Source organism: Amblyomma mixtum, chromosome 3 (genome assembly GCF_055824585.1).
Source record: "Amblyomma mixtum isolate Tamu chromosome 3, ASM5582458v1, whole genome shotgun sequence".
Lineage (NCBI taxonomy): Eukaryota > Metazoa > Arthropoda > Arachnida > Ixodida > Ixodidae > Amblyomma > Amblyomma mixtum.
The window spans coordinates 99992700-100007241 of record NC_143014.1 but is presented as its reverse complement, the minus strand read 5'-3'; the positions used below and the strand labels follow the sequence as shown (position 1 = coordinate 100007241).

At 42.0% G+C, this 14542-nt stretch overlaps 1 protein-coding gene across 1 annotated transcript; it reads right to left on the bottom strand.

The window, feature by feature from the left end:
- Window positions 1-273: 273 nt before the first annotated feature.
- LOC149351140 (epimerase family protein SDR39U1) lies at window positions 274-13753 on the bottom strand. Its single transcript, XM_089580411.1, has 6 exons — window positions 13656-13753; window positions 13013-13119; window positions 11981-12063; window positions 9832-9953; window positions 1995-2141; window positions 274-792 (listed from the first exon to the last, which is right to left on the bottom strand). Exons 1-6 carry the CDS (start codon window positions 13672-13674, stop codon window positions 377-379), a joined length of 894 nt encoding a protein of 297 aa, XP_089436537.1. The 5' UTR covers window positions 13675-13753; the 3' UTR covers window positions 274-376.
- Between the last annotated feature and the right edge of the window lie 789 nt (window positions 13754-14542).

The following is a 14542-nucleotide window of genomic DNA, read 5'->3' as shown; positions in this document are numbered from 1 at the left end:
AATATTTTACAGCTGTGACAAATGTTATCACAGTAGCTTGGTATTATGGCTTTTCTACTGCTAAGCATTAAGTTTTAATTACTGCTCCTCATAATTTTTGTTCTAGGTCAGCAAGCATAAAAATGCACATTGCCCTCATAATTTTTGTTCCAGGTCAGCAAGCATAAAAATGCACATTGCCCTCATAATTTTTGTTCCAGGTCAGCAAACATAAAAGTGCACACTGCTTAAAAGAATGGACAACTTGCAGAAAAACTCCACAGGCACCATGAGTATGCCCAACACTCTACTTTATTCAACTCACTGCAAGCCAAACAGAAATGAGCCAGGTCACAGAACTGGCCACAAACACTGCCTCATATCTTTAAAAGCCTCTTCACTTGCGCTGAAGTACATCTTGGCATGCAGACCGTACATCAGGAAACTTATACTTGTATCCTGACTCAAGAGTGCGTTTTGGAATCACTTTCTGCCCTTCTGTCATCATGGTGGCCCTTTCTGGACTGAAGGCCAAATCAAGCACAAATTTTGGCAGTGGGAACAGTGCTGGCCGCCACATGGCACGGGCAAACTCCTTGGTGAACTCCGCATTGGTAACAACTTGGGGAGCAACACCATTAAGAACACCTGTAAGGTCATCCTTGTCCATAGCATGGATGAGGATGCCGACAATGTCACTGATGTGCACCCACGGCATGAACTGAGTGCCACTAGCCACTGGCCCGCCCAGGCCAAAGAAGAATGGCCAGTACAGCTGCTGGACCATGCCTCCATTGGAACCCAGCACCACGCCTGCACCAACACAGCTCATGATTACATTCCCACCCACAGACATGTGACATTGCTTCCATTATAGTCAACTGCAGCTAGAGATGAGAGTACACACATCTGTCTGCATTGTGCTAACATATCCATGCAGCAGTAAGTGCATCATCAAAGCCACTAAATAGCAGTTGACACATGGATTTGCATTGCTGGCCATAGCAAGAATTCTTGAAAAGCTCTTAGCAGCCTAAACCTGTGTGCTCGCATATTAGCATATAGTTTCCTACTTTTATTTATTGATCTATTTATTAAGCATGACATACTCTATAGAGAAAATGTGAACTGTGTAAGTGCATGTGCATACTCTTTCACAAAACGAAAGGAATCATGAACAGGAAGATTATATGGCATCCTAATTGTTCACTGACACAAAGCAGACTAGTACTTGCCGTATACTGCCAAGTATAAGTCGGCCTTTATTTACACAAACCAAAAACTACCGTCCAAAATTGGTGGGGGCGGGGGCTCGTTTTATATGTGGGATCTAATACAGTTTTGCCTGAGCCGTATTATGTGCCCACTGTCAGTGCCCATGCCCCAGGATGCACAGAACTCCATGTGCAAAAAAAGAAGAGACCTTAATGTATTTGGAAATAGGTGTCGCTAAAGAAAATTCATTATTGTGCACCATTTACTCAGCCACTTTCCCTCACCCATAAATAGGCCATCATGTCAGCCCCATTTTAATCCCAACAAAATTCAGCAAATTTTATTGTAGAATTACTTACCGGCCGGGCCGCATGAGAGGGCACCATTTTTATCGCCTTTGATCCATTTTCCTCTGGCTGCTGGTTTCGCAATTGCACAATTCCTCGTTTATTGCTCCAAGCTGCACGTGCATCATCATGCCATCCCGCGGGGAACTATGTGCAGCAGCGGGGCGGGGGGAGTATTTGTCAATTTATATTTGCGGACAACTTTTTTTTGCCCAGAGAAAGGGGTGAGCTGTGGTGTCGATTTATATTCGGAGTCGACTTACGCTTGGCAATATACAGTAGTTTAAACAATCACATCCTATTGCTTTTGCTAGGGGATGATTATTTCATTGCACTTAATGCTTTGTCCACACTTTTTCCATGAAGCAAAACTTTTCAAGCAAGCATGCTTCTGCTTGCTTGCCTCAACAGCAAGCAAGATAGTTCCATTAAAAAACACAAAAAAAATGATACCTGAGCGCACAGTGGCAGTCCGGCACTTCACTTCTGGTGGGAGTTTAGCTGCTGCCTCCCATTTGGTGCAGAGTTTGGCAAGGAAGTCATGGTCACCGCCAGGACTCTCCTCAGTGTATTCCTTCACAGGGTCTGGTTTGTAGTAGCCTGCACTTTGTGGCAGCGCACACCATCTTATAGGCATTGCTGCCCCGGCAAGGAGACACTATGGTGGTACTGGAGTAATAACAGCCGCACTGCTATTGTACAAGTGCTACAAAAGCATAGAGGTGAGTCACCTTGCAACCTGCTAGTGCTTGCTGCGAATATTTCAGGGGAATTTCCTGAGGTAGAGTGAAATTCAAACGAGAATACTTTGCTAAGCTAAGGACATATTTCAGCTAAGCCAGCCATGATAGGGCAAGGCCAAATCAATCAACTCAACACGGGAACAACTTTAGTCCACTGGACTGGGGTAATACATTAAGGTGGAGCACATGAGATTCAAACAATGGAATAACTGCCATCAGCACCCACCTGGGCACAGCCATACAGTTGCAAATAAAAGATATGCAGGTTTCTCAAATTTTTGTACTTAAAAAAAAGATGTTGCGCTCTAATTTAGGTGCACAGTCACAAAGGGGCAGCTGCTTGACCAATTAAAGGAACACTGAGGACAACGCCATCAAATTTTTTTTGTAAGTAAAATCCGATAGTTCGTCATTTCGTGGCTTTGTTGCCGTTTGTCCAGCAGCGAAAGGTGCATTTATTGCTAAGAGATTTAAAATTCGAAGTTGGAAAACTTTTTCTTGCCATTCCGATTCAAACTCAGGACTCTCTGGTGAAGAAATAGGAGAAAAATGACGTAAACTGGCGGAAACACGGATTCCGTGATTGCCGCCAATTACAGGTTTCTTTGGATTCCAACATTCAGGTTTTTTTTGTTTTTTTTTCTTCTTCCTCGTGTGATAAAGGTGCGCTAGCGGTTTCAAAACAAAACTTATGTACTTCAATATCAATCAAACGCGTAACCTTCACACACGTTTATCAGCCTTAGAGATTCATGGTTCACTGATTGATTCACTTTTCGCCTATTTCGTCACCGCGCTTGTACTTGTGAGTTTATTTATTTATTTATTTATTTACATTTCTGCAGCACCATGAAGGCATAATTGCAGGGGGGAATACATACAAACATTCAATCATAGAGCATGTGCCAACTTTTTGTACAGGATAGGAAAGAACGGATGGCAGAGGATGAAAAAGAGGTTTAAACAGAGCATTCACATCAGTCAATTGGTCGGGAAAGGACAGGAAGAGGAAAAGGAGGGAAACAGCAGATGAACATGGGTGTACATCACAGTACCGACAACAGTGCTCGGAACTTTTCTTCGGACTGGCATTGAACAATGCTATGAGGCAGCTTATTCCATTCATTTATGGCGTGCGGAAAGAAAGAGTGTTTGAACACATTAGTACGGCATTTTATTTCACGTAGTTTCCAGTCGTGGTCGCGCCTTCTGGATACAGACCAGTTTGGCCTGTGGCGGCGATACCTATATTTTAGTTCGTACTCTTTTCTACTTTACAAGAGCTTTGCATTCAGTGAGAGTGGTGTTTTTGTGATTATGAGCTGGTATTCTATTGATACATGCCAACTTCAATTTCTCCTCAGTGTCCCTTTAAGCTAACCGTTAAGGCTATATTCCGTTTCAAACATAGCTAGGCAACGCTGTGGAGGTTGTGGAAGGAGTGTGTCCACGAAACCATATTACTCCGCCATGTATCATTCATTCTTCTCGAAGCCTCGGTGAGTGTTTGGAAGAAAACAAAGTTTGTTCATTTCAAATCAGTTTCTGTACGCTGCCAGAACAGAGACACTGTCCTATTTTTGTCCACACTGGCCAGGACGGGAACTGGCTGCCAGGGACCGTGATGTGTAGTCATGTGGTATGTCGCCCCCACGACAAATCAGCGATTTTGGTTCAAGGTGTGAATCCTCTTTAAGCAGCAAACATCACAGGGCACTGAGCCTTGGTAGCAGGCTAGGTTACACGAAGTTGTGATAATGAGGAGTATGAGTTTCTGGAAGCACCACTGATGAACATAATAGTATTGTTAGCAACTGTACTACCCTTTGACACCTTGTAAAAATGGATGGCACAGTACCCTTGGCATACTATAAGTGTATAATGAGCGCATATATTGAGGCAAAGTAAGTGGGACCAATTTAGGGGGACATGGCTCTTAAGATATTTTTTTTTTTTTAGCTTTTGACCAAACTTGATGAAATTGCTGTACTTATTCAGTTTCTTGCACTTATTTCGAATGTCTAAACTATTTTTAAATAGGCCAATTAGTTACAGAGATAAATGAAATTAATGGTTCATAATTTGCAGAAACAATGGAAAATAAATGCACAACAGAAATTGATACTGACCTATGGCTAGGTACTAGAAAGCATAAGGAATACTATGTTAGGAGTACTTTTTCAATGTAACAAATATTAGCAATGCTATAGTAACTTAAAGTTCACTGTTCCCAAATGTGGGTCTCCTAGTGTCTGATCTAAAGCAGAACTGCAAAATTTGAAAGCATAATTTCCAAAATCTATTCTTAACATTGTGTGCTTTGCACTCTTAGCTACATGCTACAATAAAAATTATGGTTTTACCTGACTTCAAGGCTGAGATACTGCCCCTGCAAATTAGGAAGAAGTAAAAAAATGGGCATTTTGAGAGAACATTGTTTTTGCATGGAATTCAGCTTACAGTGATGTTATAAATTGATCCTGCGTACAAATTACTGATCCACGACATGGGAAACCTGGTGAGTTAAAGGAATATTTGCTGTAGGTTTTGAAAATGTAATTTTCAAAAAATCGATTTTTTTGCAATTTTTTTTTGTCTCAACGAGCTATGTCCCCCCGTAAAGTGACTGATGCAAGGTGCAGGCATCAAACTAAGGCAGCATTCCTGGAAGTTGTCTTGCACAAGTAAAGCATTTTTATTGACCCAAAGACCCAAATACTCATAAGCTGACCTATCACAAAGTTTTAAATGACTGAGGATAAAGATTTGAAATGAAAAGTTTTTCAGGACACCAACTGTGCTAATGGCAAAGAGCTTCTGGTCACGGCAAACACCTTGAAGCAAATGCATCAATTTATTCTCGGCACAATGCATCAGCTTCAGAAATTCATATTTTGTGCATGTAAAAACAATATCCTCATGATCATCATGAGCCGAACTACTCCTTCTTGCGGACAAAGACATCTTGAATATCCCTCCACTTGAAAAGCTAATAATGCACGACTAGTTAGTAGGAATTATCATGACCATTAATTCATGCGTGATCTTTACATTGGCAATTCTAATAGAGATCCACATACTGGGCCTACACAGCTGCTATATGTTTACCATTCTTTTCTAATCTGCATATGTTAAAACGCATGCATCTTGTATAGACATGCATACATATCTATGGACCTCCTTCATGGCACAACATCATGAAAGACGACTCACATGCAGCCTGCCACTGTAGCTATCCGAATTTTGAGATCACAGGTAAAGACAAAGGACTAAAAAACAGGATAACACAAGTGCTTGTCTCGTCCTGTTCTCTTGTCCTCTGTCTTTACCTGTGTTTTCAAAATGCAATATGCTGTACCAACTAGTCCAGCAGACAACTTTGTAATACACTAGATAACACATGGAATCAATGCTACGCACACCACCCAACACAAACCTCATTAGTTTTTTACGGCCCCGTTGCCAAACTTTGTTTACAAACATTAAGCAAGTTTATCTGATGTTACTGACTGCACAGTCATGAAAGTGATCCACAGACTATCAAAAAGTCAACTCTATATGCGTTACGTGCACATGCAGAATTAAAAGCATATAGCACCCTACATGAACGTACAGTATGCTTCACGTAACTTGAGCCAAACCTTAAAAAAAGGTGGTACATTGCAGATGGTTGAAACCAGCTACATATTGTTTGCCGTCGTGTGGTGCAACTCACAGTATCTTTTAAATTCTGCCTAATTGCTACATTAGCTAAAACTACTTACGCAAATATCGTAATATTAACTTTACGCCAAGCTTGTTTTGTAGGCAAATTTCATAACAGCAATTTTAGGCCCATGCGCATTTTGTTAAGTTGTAGAGGAGGTTCAAAAACAACCCGTTCAGTTCTTTGTAGCAACATACCTCCGACATGGTCCATTTTTCCCTCACTTAAATAAAGCTAGCAAAATATGAAAAGTGCCATCCGAATGCACTCTCGCGCTAATGTACTGTGGTGGGCTCAATTATGTTCTGTACGAATGAAGCATGTACGCTTGCCATGCCAAACTGTGTGGCCACCACTCACTTTGACGGGCTGCAAAATTATTTTTAAAATAATGAAAGCTACTTTGAACTCCATAACTTGGCCTCTTTCCCTTCCATTTTTGTTTTGTATGTGCAACGGGTGAATAAAACCTTGACTTGGCTTTCAGCAGCCTGCCTATCACTTATCGGTGATGGCGCCACACACTTATTATGTTCTGGATGAAAGAGTTGATGCACTTTCAGGCTGATACGGACAGCAGCATCGGCCACTCACTTCGACAAGGTCAGCGTGCGCTTCGTTCATTAAAAACACAGTTGAGAGCACTATAGTACTACAGTATGTTAGCGCAACAGAGCAGACACATGGTTACTTTCATATTTCGCAGGCTTTCCTTAAATGCCAGAAAAAAATGACCATGCACGAGGTATGTTGCTAAAAAAAGTTAATATGTTGTGTCTTAACCCTCCCACAATTTAACAAAACACATTTAATCCCAAAATGAATACCCAATTTTACATAATTAAATTTAGCCAGCTAACCAAACAGGCAAAATTTTAAAAATATTCTGAGTTGAGTCACATGACTGCAAACAGTATGACTTTGGTTTCAAACATCTGCAAATGTACCGCTTTTTTTTTTTTTAGTGCACGAGGACTAACAGTGGCTATTCCCCGCATTTAGGCGTTGTGCATTTGAAGACGGTTTTGTGGCAGGCTGCTCACCTGCCCACCGGGTGGTGGGCAACCTGCCCAGGTGTGTGTGTGTATAGAGAGGGAGAGAAGGGTCGTGGGTTCGGATCCTGCCCAGCGGCATGTGGCTGTTTTTTCTTCTGCTTTTATTAATCTATCATTGATGAAAACCACAAATTAAAAAAAAAAGGACATCCCCTATGCTCCTTGGTTTCTGTGGTGGCTGTTGGCTTCTTTCATATGTATAACAAGCCCCTCATTTCCCTTCTCTTGTCTGCTATATATAGAAGCCAACAGCCAATCCCCCTTGGTTTCTGTGGCTGTTGGCTTCTTTCATATTTATAAGCGCTGATGAACACTCTCAAGGTTAGGTTACTCGTAAAACATAAATACCCCCGAAAACAGAAGATTTGACAGCCGTCGCCGTAGCTCAGAGGTAGAGCACCGGACGCGTAATTCGGAGGTCGTGGGTTCGGATCCCACCGGCGGCATGTGGCTGTTTTTTCTTCTGCTTATCTAATCAATTAGCTTTAAGCGATAACATATTCAGTAATATTCTAAATTGAACAAAACCACAAAATAAATAAATAAATTTTTTAAAAAATCCCCTCTGCCCCTTGGTTTCTGTGGCTGTTGGCTTCTTTCATATGTATAATGAGCCCCTCATTCCCCTTCCCTTGTTTGATAGATTGTGTGTGTGTGTGTGTGTGTGTGTGTGTGTGTGTGTGTGTGTGTGTGTGTGTGTGTGTGTGTGTGTGTGTGTGTGTGTGTGTGTGTGTGTGTGTGTGTGTGTGTGTGTGTGTGTGTGTGTGTGTGTGTGTGTGTGTGTGTGTGTGTGTGTGTGCGTGCGTGCATGCGTGCGTGCGTGCGGGTGGGTGTGTGTGATGGCAGCACCTGCCATAGAAGAGCAGAGGCGCATCTTAATTTGATCGCTGCATCACTGTGCCAGGAATGGTAGGAAGGCTCCCAGAAATCTATGAATGGAGAGAATGAGCAATTCTGCATACATGGACATTAACCTATTATCGCTATCCGAACAACTGCCATCTGTGAACACTGGATCTGAGCACCGGAACCGAAGTGAAAACCGAACTGCTAGCGAACCTAATTGGCATTTGGCCTCACTACTCAAATTGACCATCATTTTTTTAAGCCTCGGCTCAAGTTACACGAGACATTCTCTATAACATGAAGCAGCTCAGCAGCAGTCTCTGATCGATACAACCTACCTACCAGTTGTATTTTCAGTTTAAAGCTATCGCAATTTTCCAGAACTTTAGCACACAGCTATCATGAGGCTGGTATCATGTTTTGAATTATCTCTTGCAAAGGACCACGTTTCAATGTTAATGAATTTATTATAATCGGAACTTGTAGCAGGATTTCACAACATAGAAAGCCGGCATCAGACCTCAGGTAAGATAATCAACGTCAAGGGCAATGTTTCAGAATCAACAAATTAAATTATATGCAAAACAACAGATCATTACAAAAAAAAGGGCGATTGAGGGAAACAAATACACAAGTTTCAGCAGCATCCTCTTCTATAGCAGCAGTTTGTAACATACAAGCATGACGCAAATACCTTTTGCAATGGACATGACTAACAACCTTTGTCATGCTGGGATTGGGCTTATGTTAAGGAGGAGGCTTATGTTAAGTCAGTCCTTGACAATGCATGTATGGATTGGAAGCCACCTATAGCACTGATAAAGGCAAGCTGGAGAAGGTGCAGAACCTTGCCTCTTGTTTCGTGTCTGGTGCACATGGGGTACAGTACAATGCGTCATGTACAAAAGAAGCACTGAACTGAGAATTGCTCAGCACGCATTGAAAGAAATTATGTCTGAAGCCTTTTCACACGATTTATCCTTCAGCTGCTGGTGTCGCATGTTAAAAATACTTGCAACAATCTTTTTACGTAAATAACCGTGTTCGCCATGATTTCAAGCTTCATGAATTCTCTACAAAAAATGAATTGTTCAGGATGTCTTTCCTTCCAAAGAAAATTAGGGAATGGAATAGAGTACTGGGTTGTGCGGTGTGTCATCAAAGCATCAAATGATGCTTTCTTTGTTGTGAAAGTACATGTTTAAATAATATTTTGTTTGTCCCTTGTTTACTCTGCCCAGGGGCGGAGGTGTACTGCTTTTTGTACAGTCTTTGTCAAAAGTTTAGAGCCCAAGGGGTTTGCTTCTAAGCCTCGCAGTGAGACTCCTGTAACATTCGTGGCAGCCCTACCCATTGGAGGAGGTAGGTCCAGAAATCTTCTTACCTTCAGCAAATTTGGAGCGCTGGAGATGCATTAAGAACCAGACAGTGTGCTTCAGAAGCAAACCCCCTGGGCTCCAAACTTTTGACAAAGGCTGTACATCCCTCCCATCGTAACGTTTTTGGCACTGTCGGTTTCTGGATAAAAAATAAATAAATAAATAAATAAATAAATTAGCAGCATTCTTTATTGAGCATGTCACTGTAACATGGTAGCAAAAGACCGGTCTAGCTGTTACCAATCTGCTCATGATAATGAAAACTGTCAATTGCTGCCACATATAATTCAGTGAGCCTGCATGACGAATTTAGGGAGACAGGCCTACGGTCAACCAGGAAATCACACACATGCTGCCAAAGGGGCCTTTGCATGCTTACCATAATGAAACCCGTTACGCTGTTCTTCTATGACAAAGCTGCATCTAACATGGAGATGTCTTCAAACTTCTTGAGCACAGTTTACTTTATTCAAGCATGTAGCTTACCTCATGGAGTGAAGTAGCCTGCTTAAGCATTCAACATGTTTACTTAACACAACAATCAAGACTAGTTGGGCTTACCAACTCCTGAAATAGAGACAAAGGCTTTAGGTGGACTCTCCATCTTTTTGATGGCATCAGCCAGTGCTTTTGTTGTTTCAACCCTGCTTGCATAGACATTCTGCCTGAAGCCAGGTGTCCACCTGCAGTCCAGTACAGCACGTGAAGGTTAGTTTGTCACAAGATCCTTGTTACTACCTACCAAATTTCCATCACGTGGAAGGAGGGCTGCACCAAGTGAAGGTACCCAAGAAAGGCTGGCCAGCACATCAATGAGTGGACTTATTACAGTAGCCTTGGCATCCCCAATGAATTGTTTTCATGTGGTTAAAGTGATGGATTTACAGGCACTGCCTTTGCTGGTTGGAGATGCAGTAATAAAAAAAAAATATTATCAGTCTGCTTTTTCAGTTGTTTGATTTTTTTTTCCTTTGCAGGTTGCCACTACCAAAGGCAGTGCCCACGACAATGACCAAATAGGTAACAGAGACGATGAACAGAACAACGAAACGGCTTTGACCTGTTTCATCGTTCTGTTCATCATCTCTGTGTTGCTCCGGCAAAGTTGGCACTTCCACTGCAAAAAAACCTACTGAAATGTAGGCCATTCTTTCTCGAGCACTTTCAGTTGGTTTGAAGTTATTTCATTTAATCGCCCTGAAGTGTTGGCGCAAATGACAAAACAATTCAGCAGAGTAAGCTGCTAATATCTTTTTTAGAAGAGCATAATTAGTTCACTGATCTGTATTTGTACAGAGCGATATGCAAATCCTAGTCAAGGCAATCAATGGCTTCCAATAAGACTTTCCAATTGGACCATCCAAATGGTTCACTTAGCAATGCTCACGGCATTCCAACTGGACATTACACATTCTAACTGGACATTACACATTCTAACTGGGTTTTCCAAAACTGGTTCCAAACACAAAATTGTGAATTTTCTAAATGGAAAGTCCAAGTGGAACCAAACATTTTTTTTTTTTACTGCAACTTGGAATCTTAAGAACCAGTTGGAATATGCAGTTAAAGTTTTAGGAACCAACTGGACTACCCAAATGAAAGAGGACATTAAAGTGAAATATATGAAAGAACTGGAATGCCCAATTGAGATTTTTAAAACACATTATAAATTCTTATTCTTCCTATGGAATTTCATCTTGGTGCAAAGCCATGTTTTATGCATGTTTCAACACGCAATTATCCACCACAGCACATTTCACACGAGTTGCAGTATTTTAATGTGTCATAACCCCTTATGTGACTGCAATATGTGACTGCAATTTGCTTAGATAGTATAAGCTCCTATTACAAAAGTGTTCGCCAAGAGAAACTGCAGGTGTCCAGTTACATAGATATGTTCAACATGAACTGTTTGCACATGTTACAAATAGGTAATAAAATATTGAGGTTCTAATAATTTTGACATTTAATATTTTGCTATAACTGCACAATACATCACAGTATGCTTTCAGCTTTCGTACTGAAATGTTCCAAAGTTTGAAGGTGAGGTGCTCACCACTGCTCCAGTACAAACTTCTCTCAAAAATTATTTTGACAGAAGGCTTAAAAATGCATCAGTCATAGAATATGGAAGAAAAACGTGCAACTAAGTCTTTTCAAGTAAGACATAAATCAGCGCCACAAAATATGAAGCAGTGCATCCCATTTTCTCAGAGGTACTCTAGCTGATATCCAAGAGTAAAACATCTACTGTTCTTTAGGAAGAGGCAAGCTGCTAGGCTAGGCTTTTCAATTACCAAAACTAAACCTCTACATTTCATACACGGCATGGTCACAATGCAATCTCCATGACATGAAAAATGAGTAAGACCACTGACTGTCCAAGAGTGCCACGAGACACCCACATGTTTTAAGACATGCAACACCGATGGCCGTCAGCCCAGCAGTATAAGCAGAGGAAATTACACCTGGCGGCCATTTCCATATGCGCAAGGAGATTAACAGACAAAATTTTGTGGCCATTCAGATTTGCTGCATGGTCAAAACAATAAGAGAATTCAAAACAGTGAGGCAGAACTGATCAGCTCTGCAGTTACTTCCCCTTTAGGGACGATACACAAAAACTCAGCATTGTAAAAGAATATGCAAGGCGAATACTGTCGCAACTACACGATAAATGCACGTGGGTATGTTGTTGTTCTGTACATGCCTTCGCATAGGATCCATGACATTCTGGCCAGCTAAGCTGAAAACAGCTCTGCACTTGGGCAGGCCTTTTTCCGCCAGGTCAGTCTGTGGGAACAATGACAATCACTGTGATGTGAGCAAAGGCCTCCAGGAAAGCAAGACTGTTTTACTCTATGGAAACATTGTCATTTTCAGTAAACAGTATGGGCAAATGGTGATGCCATGGCTGTAAACAGCAACCTTATTTGTAGTATTTTAATTTATAGTGCACCAGGCAGGAGAATTGTGTAATGGTAGAATGCAACACAGACGCTACAGCCTTCCTTCAATGTGGAGCAATTACTGTGTCCTCAGCATGGATACATCAAAATACAAAACCTTTTACTACTAGCAGCCAAATTCATTAGTTGAATCCCATTCCTTGAAATGCATTTATTGCTTATGCACAGTCTTAAAGACTTGAAAAAATTATTCATTAGCAGCTACCCATGCGCAGCCAGATGGCTACAAAGGAAAGCTTTACAGCATGCCATAGAAACTTAGCAGCTGAAGAAAAACGGACATTGAACCCGGGACCGCCGCCTATCAGGTGTTGTCGCTTTACTAACAGTAATGCACCTATAGCAGTCTTTAAGGCTATTAGATATAGCCAGACAGATCACCTAGGAACCAAAAAGCAGCATCTTCATTCAAAATTATAAACATTTTCCCTTCTTCATAGTCATATGGTCCAAGTAAATAGAGTTGCCCTTTTGTGCAGTAAGCCAGAACTATTTGGCCCAGAGCAATGGTATAAGTTCATATAATCACGGTTCGTTTCCGCTTGTCTTTTAACTCGACAGTGTTCAGTCATGCCCAAGGGCAGCATGCCTGTCAGAGAAATCGTTTTGTGTGCAAGGAAAATTTATACGGTGTGCAAATTGAAGCCGTGCAGTAAAGATGGCACGAGCAGCTGTGTGTGGCAAGGTTGCTCGAAAAACGCACGCCTCCTGGGTCAGAATTTGATAAAAACTGAGCTTAAAGCCTAGCCAAAATGTCTTTACTGTGTACATACCCATGTGAGCACATTCGCCCCAGGCTTTCTGGACACAACCATTACATCATAACCAAGTTTGTTTAATGCCTTCCTGAGCGCTGTGCCAATGAAGCCTGTGCCACCACCTGAAAATGCAGACGAACAGTGTTCTAAAATCAGCACCCATGAAGCGGGATTCCATGAAGAGGAATGCATGGACAGTCAGTCAGCAATACTAGGAATCAAAGCAAAGCTTCTTCAAAATGTGAGAACGCAAATACTAAGGCTAGATCAGAGAAAGACGGCGGGACAGGCACCTTTTCTGTTTTAGTCTTCGTGTTTGCACCCCCACAGTTTGTTGAATTGTTTCACCAACTCGCCCAACAGTATGCGTGGCTTAACTATTGAAGCAAAACTTTCACTTGCATTCTCCAAAGTGCAATGAGAAGGTGAGAAACTTAGTTTCGGTACGTGCTGCTAACAGCCTAGGGCCTGTGCTTGTACACGATTCGACATTGGGAAGGACATTCCATGTGCTTAGCTATTGTTTACGCTCCAGCAGGGTCTACTTGTCAGCGTATAAAATAAACACCAAAGTGATCTCGACAGAAAATTTCATGTGAAAGATATTGCAGTAAATGAGCGTGCTACTGGGACTACAGTTATTGCCCAGATACCTTACCAATGACCACCTTTTCCATCTTTGCTTTGCCAATTTCCTGACTTTAAGCAGTCGACATTTCAGGCACCGAGCAGATCACAGCGCTTCGTGCGGTGAAATGACAAAGTGTGAAGATTGCTCAGCAGAAACTTAAAAGCAAGTTAATAAGCTACTATTTTGTAACAGCAATTTTTATTGATAATTTTTGGGTGCAAAAAGAAATGAGGATTTGTTATCGCGTTTGACAAAATGATACCAGGGCTGGCAAGGTACAGTTTCGTTTTCTTTCTTGCAGTAGTTACTAATGTTTTAGTGCGCCATTCGCGTCGCCTGCCAGCAGAGGCAGTGAGAGGAGTGCTTAGAGGCGCTGCGAGCAATAAGGTTGTCCACGACAACCAGGTTTAGGCGGCCGTGATTTAAAAATCACTCTCGGACTGAGACGAAAGAAGGAATCGAGTACGAAGGATCGCATGCCCCCCCCCCCCCCCCCCCTCCCCCCCTCGACCGATTCCAACATAGAGCTAATATACCAAGGCAGATCCACAAAACTCTAACATTCCCTCTTCTTCCCATAAACATACATCCAGAATACCACGAAGGCAGACGGCATAGAGTAATAGTAAGAAACTCTATGGCAGACGGAGAGCATGGGCTAAAGCAATTAAAGATATCCATCGACAAAGACGCGGTGCACATGGATCGCTGCAGGAGCGCGAGGACGGGGACGCCTTTGCCCTTGCAATAATCGATCACCGAGATTCTTCCTTAGTCTCAGCAACGATCAGTAAAACAAATACCGTAAGAAACTCTATGGCATCGCCGGTCGGCCACCTGGCGTCCGCGGCCTAGGAAAAAGCCCACCATGAAGTACGGAGGACCACTCTCTTCGTGACCGCGAGGGAAGCGGT

Coding starts and splice junctions, on each gene's coding strand:
- LOC149351140 (XM_089580411.1), bottom strand. Junction 12,064..13,012: donor GGGCGAATGTGCTCACATGG/GTATGTACACAG, acceptor TTGTTCCCACAG/ACTGACCTGGCGGAAAAAGG. Junction 9,954..11,980: donor GTCATGGATCCTATGCGAAG/GCATGTACAGAA, acceptor ACTGGACTGCAG/GTGGACACCTGGCTTCAGGC.